Source organism: Electrona antarctica (genome assembly GCF_951216825.1).
Source record: "Electrona antarctica genome assembly, chromosome: 23".
NCBI classification, from domain to species: Eukaryota; Metazoa; Chordata; class Actinopteri; order Myctophiformes; family Myctophidae; genus Electrona; species Electrona antarctica.
The window spans coordinates 16,997,801-17,007,840 of record NC_136804.1 but is presented as its reverse complement, the minus strand read 5'-3'; the positions used below and the strand labels follow the sequence as shown (position 1 = coordinate 17,007,840).

General features: G+C 44.3%; 1 protein-coding gene across 1 annotated transcript in view; it reads right to left on the bottom strand.

The window, feature by feature from the left end:
- Window positions 1-1,982: 1,982 nt before the first annotated feature.
- The window catches only part of ptpro (protein tyrosine phosphatase receptor type O), a 94,213-nt gene continuing 86,155 nt past the window's right edge, over window positions 1,983-10,040 (bottom strand). Inside the window, exons 25-28 of the mRNA XM_079494723.1 lie at window positions 7,072-7,229; window positions 3,717-3,852; window positions 3,061-3,185; window positions 1,983-2,132 (exon numbers count right to left, since the gene is read on the bottom strand). Coding sequence (XP_079350849.1) covers window positions 3,081-3,185; window positions 3,717-3,852; window positions 7,072-7,229 — 399 coding nt within the window. The 3' untranslated portion in view covers window positions 1,983-2,132; window positions 3,061-3,080. The remainder of the gene's footprint in view (window positions 2,133-3,060; window positions 3,186-3,716; window positions 3,853-7,071; window positions 7,230-10,040) is intronic.

Here is a 10,040-nt window from a genome sequence, read left to right as displayed (position 1 = left end):
GACAGTATGAATGCACAAAGCGGTGAGACAGTGGTTCTCAAAGTGCCGTCCAGACCGGGGACCCCGAGGGCTCCTTGAGGCCGCGGGGGTCCCCAGCAAAACTGTTCAACCACTTTCACCCGATATATCAGCTAGTTGAAAATAGCTACAAAATCAGAACATGTCACATTGCAAATTTATTTTTGAGAAATTTGGAATATTGTAAACATTTTAAGAACACAAATCTTATATCTGGGGTCCCTGGCATGAAATATTTTCAGTTAGGAGTCCTTGTCCAAATACATGGGGGTTCTTGACATAAACGGTTTGAAGTTTGAGAACCACTGCGTTGAGAGGCAATGTGTCGCTTTATTTCATTTGTGTTGAGTTTTAAACGCAGACTCTTTGTTAGAAAGGGGTTCCGCCGCGGTGGGGTGCACTGAACGGTACAAATATATATGGACAAATACTGTACAGGCAAAATTGTTTCCACAATCAGAAGAAGCAGCAGCCACAGGGGAAAAAACCACGGTCGCTGCCTCCGATTCCCTTCCTCCCTTCTCATCTTCAGCAGGTCAGACTGGTGGCAGCGCCTCCCAAAGGCCTCAGTGCAAAATTAGAGTCTCTATAAGCTCTTTTTCTTTTTTAACCAATACGAAGGGGTTAACCCCTGACACCTTCCATATCGGAAACTTTTTCAGAACCAGTGGTGTTCTGTGATGTGTTTTCTTTTTGTCACGCTACGCTACATAATAAAAATAAAAACAATTAAAAAAAAGGCAAAAATGGCCGATCTACAAGCCCACATCGCGTCATGCCGCGACACGCTGTGAGCTTGTAGATAATGCTATTTTCGCTATTTTAGAGAAAAATACATTAAAGTACAAAGTTCTGAGTTCTGGCTTTCCCCTCCCCGAACTCAGGGTTAAGTACCGTTTCCTGAACGGGGCCCAAATGAGGTTGAAAGAACCGTATGTGAAACAGGAGCCGTAGTGTAATATGGAAACACATCCAAGATTCAGAACCTGTGAGATATGTTTCACGGGCCACGGTTCACATAGTTCTTATTGTGGTAGAGAGCCACTATGGCCGCACAGTTTACTAGCATCTAAACTGGTCTCTAAGCTACCATCCTCATGGCGGGAGGAGCTGGGAGCATGAGGCCGATCAAGTCTCAAAGAAAGGCATTCCCATAAATGTGTGTGTGTGTGTGTGTGTGTGTGTGTGTGTGTGCGCGCGCGTGCGCGTGCCCGCCCTTTCCCTCTCTTTGTGGATTCTCCTTTAAATCCTCGGTACCAGTAGTCTGTAAACGGCTGAGAAAGCAGTAGTTGTGTGAGCAGGTAAAGCCATTACAGACGCGTTAGTTCCACATACGGCATGGATGGCAGTGAAACCTTAGTCTTTGACAAACAGCCCCTAGGGTAAAAAGGTCAAGCTGTTCTTCAATCTTTGCCTTCTGTCGAACGCCGGCGACGCTGGACACGGTAAAAAGTTTCATTAAAAAACAGACGTGAAAGCTACAAACTAACCGGTGAATCCTAATACTGTACAGTCACGAGCAACCGTTCCGATAAACACCACGGTACGTTCAAGTGCACAATTGCCAACCTTCCTATGTTGAACCGCAGCAGTTGGGTTGGCGGGGGGGGGGGGCGGGGACTGGTGGGGGGCCGGTGTGCTTGCTGGTTTTTCAGCTGTAAATCCTGAGATTGAAACAAAAGTGAGAACATAAACGCTGAATCTCGGGGTGTCTTGCCTCACGAGAACCAAACTGAGGGGCGGATCCACTTAGGTAGGTCGCTCATAGTCGTCCATTTGTTCGGTAGTGGTGTGTGCTACCTCCCCCCCACCCCCATCCCCCCACCCCAGCCCAACTCCACCCCCCAACCCCGACAGTGTCCTCGTCACATGAGGGTGGACAGTTTAGTTGTGCAGGATTGTGGCTTTTCGGATGTGCCGTCCCACACCTCCCACCTGGCCAAGACGCTGATTTAAAAAAAATAATAATAATAATCTTTTTCGGTTTGTTGTCGATATTTAGTCGGTGGTGGTGTTGTTGTTGTTTTTGTTTGTTTGTTTGTCTGGGATGATGACGTGAATCTCTCTGCACACAATGGAGGCCTGCAGCTCAGGAAGGTTCTGTTGATCACAGCCTGCAACACACAAAGGTCAAAATGTGTTTGTCAGACTAAAGGGCCTTTCAAACGGGAAGCGATGAACGCAGACGTCGCCTGGATCAACGACAGGTCTCCTCCAGATCTGCTCAAAAGGGGCGCAACAACGCAAGCGTAAAAAAAGCCGTAACGAGCACACGCGCAACAAATTCACGGGGCCGCGCTCATGCAAATAAACTTGCGATGTTGCCCCTCGATTTCTCCTCGCGTACAGAAAAAAAACTCAGGTCAACTGCCCATAACTATGGAACAGATTATCGCGACGGCACAGATTTCTTTCACCCGACTCTACGTCTTTCAAAGCGGTCGACGGGTGGATCGTTGTGAAGAATAACATTCTATGATTTTTCAAAGGTTTGTGAAAATTCCCGGAATGGCTGGCAAGGGCAGAGTTCCCTTTAACGATTCCTGTAGGGGGTTCCAAATGAAACCTTACTTACTAAAAGGATTACAACAAGAGAGAGTTTTGGTGTTATACTTTTAGCATAGTTCATAGCTGCTGTACCCATTCAGGACGGGAACCCCTTTTGGTGTTTTAAGCATTATGTTATACTTTAGCTATTGAAAAAAAGAAGATCTACAATCTCATAGCGCGGCACCGAGTGCCGCACTACAAGCTTGTAGATATGCTATTTTTGAAAAACCTTTTTAACTCAAATAACGAACAACATATTTTGAGATGGGGGGGGGGGGGGGGTCCATGGTCAATTATATATAATTATGGGGGTCCTTGACATGAAATAGTTTGAGAACCACTGACATAGAAACATAGGTTTTTCAGAAATATTGTCATGACAATCATGTACAAATTGTCATGACAATCATGTCATGTCATTTCAGGAGACATTGTAGAATCAGTTCTCAGGTCTAAATGGGTTAATAAAGTAATCCACCGATCATGACTTACTGTGTGGAGCGTGGCAATCATTATGTCTTGCTGACGTTCTCGTAAATGACATCACTGGTGATGGATTGCTGTTTCTTCTTCTTCCACATGAGCAGCACACACTGGTGGATGAACACATACTGCTCCTACAACACACGCACGCAGGCACACGCACACGTTATGGCATTTCAATTTTTTAGTGGCGCCTCACCGCTCCAATGACTGCCTGGCCATGTATACATATCTGTCTGTATTAGAGTACTGTCAGTTTAGAGTACGAACAGCTGCCATACCGCTGGGCAACCTAAAGTGGCACTGTTGAGCAGCCTAAAAGGGCCATTCACACTGAGCACTATCATTATAACTGCAGCCAGTCAGCTGTGTTATTGAGCAGCCTCCACCACTGAGTTCACACAGGTGTTTTAAGTATATTCAAACATAGTTCTAACTCTAGCTGCTAAACCTAACCTGTAAATGTCTTATCCTATAAGCCTGAACCCAAGCTGATTCTTTGTCTAGTAGTAAATGTATATCTAAAAATATTTTTAACCATAAAACAACCATTTTTGTTCTTGTGAAGACCAGGGCAATGCTTCTCTCAATGTCTCTTGGTCCTTACAAGTGTAGTAATCGTTCGTAGTCGTTCAGATAATGTGGTGATAAGTCGTTGCCTTTACCTCGGTCTGGACCATAGACAGGCGGTGGGAGCGCATCTCTGACACCATGCCCAGGATGTCTGCAAACTCGTGCTCCCTGATGTTCTGCATTAGGCGGTCCAGAGCGATAAACGTCCCTGTTCTCCCTACGCCAGCGCTGAGGAGCAAACAGGAACACATGCAGTCAGCATGGCAGACACATACTGTACGGTTAGAACCATAGAGTTACAGTATGTTGTTGCTGGCGGCCAGAAGCCGCCTATCTCCATATTTTAACTTTTTGTGTTTTTTGGCAAATGAACACCTTGACTGCCCACCGTCAGTTGGAACCAATACATTGCTGTGCCCAGCAATTTGTTTCTTCATAGCCCTTTTCAAGGTAACACAGTCCCCGTGAGCTTGACCGGATGTAGCATAACGGCTAACCAAATCCGACCACCCGAGGCATGAATTATTTTATTCCGACTATCGATGGGACCGCAATCGGCCATCAAAACGCATGTTTTGATTATAATAGATTAGAATCTGTGATTTAGATTCAGAGAAATCAGCAAAGATTTCGGCTCCTGTTCATTAGCATGGAGGGGAATCATTTTGCCGACCAACCAACGACTTCCGGTTTTGAATGTTGTACAATAGACTCTCATAGACAGTAGTGTAGCGCTCACCGATATCAAACAATATCGCCCCCAAGGTCACGGTCACCCATGTAGTCAGACTAGTAAAATCATTGGAGACAAACAATTGCAACTTCAGCTCATAATATACAACCGCTCAATAGGCCAATTCAGGTTTACAATGACTACTCCCGTGGCCAAGTGGACACTGCCTTTTGAGCAGTAGAAATGGTCTCTCGTGCAAGGGAAGGAGAGCCAGGTTCGAATCCCAAGTACAGTTAGCCTGGCTAATAAGCCAGACTCAAATCCCACTGTAACGGCTGATTCACGTCTGGCTTTAGCCAGGCTAAAGTACAGTAGGATTACAGATTGCGGCTTCAAGCATATATAATCCTCTCGAAAGACTTTATCGTTTATATTATATCGTGTCTGTCGGGTGGAAACCTTGTATGTCCAAAACGGTTACTTTTCAGGAATAGCAAAAATAGCAGATCTGCAAGCTCAAAACACGTCACAAGTTGTAGACCTGATACTTAGTAGGGCGTTAATTTTCGGGAATAAAAAACCCCACAAAATGTTATAGAGATAAGATGTTTCTGCACCGACAGCAACGATATAAGCCATCAGTCAGCCCCGTCCTTCAATACTGGGAATGCAGCCAGAGACATGGATGCACTTAGAGCTCTCCGGTCTATGAATCAATGCGCCGTTCTGCAGTACTACAGAAAATTACATGTCGTGGGTTGTCGTCAGGCAAAAACAAAAAATGTCAAAAAAATATATATACTTTTCAAGAAATGGGGTAAAAAACGAATCTGTGTTCCAATGGACCAAATGTAGTTGTGATTTAGTCTCTAGTTGACTAAAGTGACAAAATAGTTGTCTCACAACAAGCTTGTGTAATACTTTTCATTGATTCGATATTTATGAAACCCACAGACACACTAGCCGACACAAATAGCCGATCTCGCGTTCTCGTGTTACCAGACTGTTGCCTCTCGCAATTTCCAAATGCTTCCATCATACAGTCTGGAGCAAAGGAAGAGCTGTCATGAGTAAAATATAAAGCGGAAGAGGAGCCTCCTCCCCACTTCTGTTTCGTCTTTACAGTCGTGCACATTTATTCTAATATAAATGGAAATCATCTAAGCATATATAGCCTGTTGCTTAGCAGAAAAGGAAATAAAAAAATAAAATGTAAAGATATTTTAAAATATATTTTCGTGAACGGAAATGGCAGCTTCCTTTGCTCGGATTTCGGGAGGTGTAGTTCCAGACTCTATATAGCATTCAGAGATTGTGGAATAGTTGTCTGGCTACACGAGACTACTACAGCTGCCATGTCTCTGGATACCTTACCCAGATACCTTACCCAGTATTGAAGGACGATCCGTCTCACCGCAAACCGATCGTCCTTCAATACTGGGAATTGATTTGGATTTAGAGACAAAAACAGGCGTCTCACTGAGACGCCTGTTTTTGTGTCTAAATCCAAATCAATTAAATCAGACATTGGTGAATATAGTAGTGAAAATGGCCGATCAAAAAGCTCACAGCTTATTAGACAATGTGGCATGACAAAGTATAAAATGGGGCTTAATAAAATAGTGTACAAATGGAACCAAATGGACACTAACGGGTCCATTTGGTTCCATTTGTACACTCTCAAATTAACATTGATTTTACAATATAAATTGGGGTCTCAGAGATAGAAATGCCATTAATTGGGAGTCCGTAGCCTGTTGCATTTCAATCTGGGGGGTCCTTGAAATGAAAATAGTTGAAAATCACTGCCAGAGCCGTGAAAATTTTCTCTTAAGGGGGTCCCTGGCATATCTTTACTAATGGGGGTCCCTGGCATATCTTTACTAATGGGGGTCCCTGGCATATCTTTACTAATGGGGGTCCCTGGCATATCTTTACTAATGGGGGTCCCTGGCATATCTTTACTAATGGGGGTCCCTGGCATATCTTTACTAATGGGGGTCCGCGGGCTAATCAGTGTCATGTTGGGGGTCCTTGACATGAAAAGGTTTGGGACCCACTGCAGTAATGAACATGCATGTACAATAATCATTTTGCGGCCCGCGGAGCGCCCCCTTGCGGCCCGCGGAATAATTTTTTTTTGGGGGGGGTCCCAGATATAAATGGCATTAAATGGGGGTCAGTAGCCTGTGCATGTCAAACTGGGCATCCTTTTCAAATGGGGTCCTGCCCTGAAAATGAATTTTCAGGGCAAGACCTCGACCTCACGCGTGCGGACTCGGCCCCCAGCCTGGTACCCTAGTCAAAATATGGCCCTCGAGGAAAATTAATTGGGGAACCCTGCACTACATCGTCTCTGTCGGGTGGAAACCTCATATGTCCAAAACTATAACGTGTCAGGATTCAAATAAATAAACAATCAAAGTTAGCTTCAAGATAACGTTTCAAGCTTGCAGATCTACTACTTTTGGTGCGTTTTGTGTAACGGCGTGGTATGATCAAATGGGGCGCAAAAAGTTAGAATAACGTATGGAGAGGTTTCTGCCCAACAGCAACGATATGTACATACATGCGAATTTTTTTGCAAAATTTCACCGAACGCCAATGAAACACAAAGTACAGTACGGTATTTACCCTTGCTGGTGTGTGCGTGTGTGCGTCCGTCCGTGTGTGCGTCCGTCCGTGCATGCGTGTGTGGCACTGTGTGCACGCGTGTGTGCGTGCGCGTGCGTGCGTGCGTTTGCGTCTGTGTGTGTGCGCATGTTGCTCCTGACCTGCAGTGGACTATGATGGGGTCTTTGGGGGTGCGGTTGGCCTGCTGTCGGACGATGTGGACGAACTGCAGGATGCTCTCGATGGCGTTGACGGTGGGAACGCCGTGGTCCGGCCACGACGTGTAGTTCAGATGCAACACATCTTGTGTCTCATCTGCCTGCAGGGGGCGACAGTGTAACACAAAATAAATGATGATTCCACTTACAATGCCTGGCAGTGGTTCTCAAACCTTCAATCAATCAACCTTCAGTCAATGCATTTATCATTCCAGCATGAACTTGAACTTTGGCGTGCGCCCGGCCAAATATCACGTCAGGTCGGGAGCTGTCGTATGTTTTGTCCTCACCTGTTTTTCTGTCGTAGAAAAGCATTGACTGACCAGCTGACAGGCTGTCACAGGCATCTAAACATAATGTATTCACTCCTAAAATATATAGGCCTATAAAACTAATAAATATTATACATGCGAAAAATATATATTTTGTAAAGGCATGTCATATGAAATTGGTAGGATATTTCCAAGCAATTAAAATCACGCAATTAAAAACAAGTTAGATGCTTAAGCCATTTAAACAGTGTTTTGCATGAGCGCATAGGCCTATACATGGGAGGATTTGCGCTGCCTATGCTGGAATAGTTTCATGACATGGAGAGGCATTTGAGGGAGACTGCTGCAGCTATAGAGTGAAGTCTCCCAACGTGTAGGCTACTGCAATCTACAGCAGGCCCATGTCTTTCTTGAGTTACGGTATGTGCAATCTCCTCGTCTCGTCCTCGTTTAAGGATAAACCCGACGCGTCGCTCGAATGCCAAATGTGCCGAGCCAGCGCAAGTGGGGACTGCATCCGCATCTATAGGTAATCCAGCCAGCCCACCACCAACACCAGTACCAAATAAGGTTTAGGCTGCGCATTCATTGACAGCCCAGCCACTGCAGCGAGGCAATCTAATATAGACTGTCATAAACGTGCATGGTCACGGTGTCACGGACCACAGTGACAGAGACAGACAGGACAGGAGGAGGAGATTTTGCAAAACAGCAGCGTGTGTGTGCGGTTGTCACGGGCTGTGCGCGTCGAAACTCATTCCAATGACGTGAGCTATTTGTTATTTAATTCATGCTTCACAGGTTCAGGTTCGTTCACTAATATATCTGGTTGTGTATTAAATGAATAAAGACTTTAATAATTGAATACCGCATTTATCAACTAGGAACTTAAGGAAATTAAGCAAGGATCAGCTGTTTGCGATCACTTCATAAATGCCGTCCCGACGTGAGCGTACTCCAAAACCGAAGCTCGAATTTGAGGCAGAATTTACACTCCATTGATAAATGAGGGCCATAAACACTTAATTTTTTAAATCTATTAGTCTATTACTATTGCAACCCAGACAGTCTAGAGGTTATTTGTTGCGAAATAGTCAATTTCATCATAGATTTTTATTTAGTTTTCGTCAGTGAAATAAAGGTAGTCACGAACATTTTTGGTCATAGTTTTAGTCAACTTCCTAATGGTCCAGGGTGGTACAACCCCTCCTAATGGTCCAGGGTGGTACAACCCCTCCTAATGGTCCAGGGTGGTACAACCCCTCCTAATGGTCCAGGGTGGTACAACCCCTCCTAATGGTCCAGGGTGGTACAACCCCTCCTAATGGTCCAGGGTGGTACAACCCCTCCTAATGGTCCAGGGTGGTACAACCCCTCCTAATGGTCCAGGGTGGTACAACCCCTCCTAATGGTCCAGGGTGGTACAACCCCTCCTAATGGTCCAGGGTGGTACAACCCCTCCTAATGGTCCAGGGTGGTACAACCCCTCCCACTCACTCAGATCAGCTAACACAGGGAATCTGTCAGAACCTTGGAACAAACTCCCCATTGCAGTTAGAACTGCAGACTCAGTCACTCCCAATCTTTTGGCGCAATCTGATTCTGAAGACTCAGCCCTTCAGACTCCGGTGCGTAGCACTTGTCCAAACATTACCATGTTTTTTGTTCTTGCTTACTGTAAATCGTTCTGGATTAAGAGCGTCTGCCAAATGCCTACATTGTAAATTGTCCTAGCCTCGACGACCTTGCAGGCTTATGCAAAGGTTAAAATGTAATTTACATAGCATGTTATGTAGACAGATGCTACGTTCATTTGTCGACCTGTCATCCTAAAGTTTGTATAGTTTCAATGTACAGACTATTTTTTTTATTTTTTTATAGTTTAGACCGATGATAGGTTCTTGGTTCAACTATGATCCTAGTATTTCTATGCTTTTTTTTTTTTTTTTAAACTCTTTATTTTTGAATTTTTGAATATGCAAGAGACACAAAAGACAAACAAGGCATACATTAAAACAAAAACATCAACAGAAGAAACAGAATAATAATAAAAAAACAAAACAAACAAACAAACAAACAAACAAACAAATGAGGTCACGGGATGTACAGCAACAAGCAACAACAATACATATTACAGACTTGGATTCATTGACAACCGAAAAGACACAGCCCATATTCACTCCATATCCGCCCCCCCAGCTAAATACTCTATCCATTTCTCCCATCTTCTTTCACCCAGCTCTTTTTGCAGTCTCAGAGAATAGGTCATCTGTTCTAGGAGATGTAGTTGTTTCACAATGTTGATAAATAGGTCAGCAGTAGGACAATTCTTTTGTAACCAATTTCTTGTAATAGCTTTTTTGCTTGCTGCAAGTAAAATCTTAAGTAAGTAGGAGTCATCCTGATTTAGCCCATCTGGGAGTTGTCCTAGGTACAAAGATGTGAATGTATCATCTATTCCAAAACCCATAATGTTTGAGATAAGTGTTGTCACTTCCTTCCAAAATGGTTGAATTACAGGACAAGACCAAAAGACATGTGCATGATCAACCACTGTATCTCCACATTCTCTCCAACAGTCCATATGGTTGCCAGTCTGTTTGGACTTCTGTTTTGGAGTAATAAAGAAGCGAATCTGTT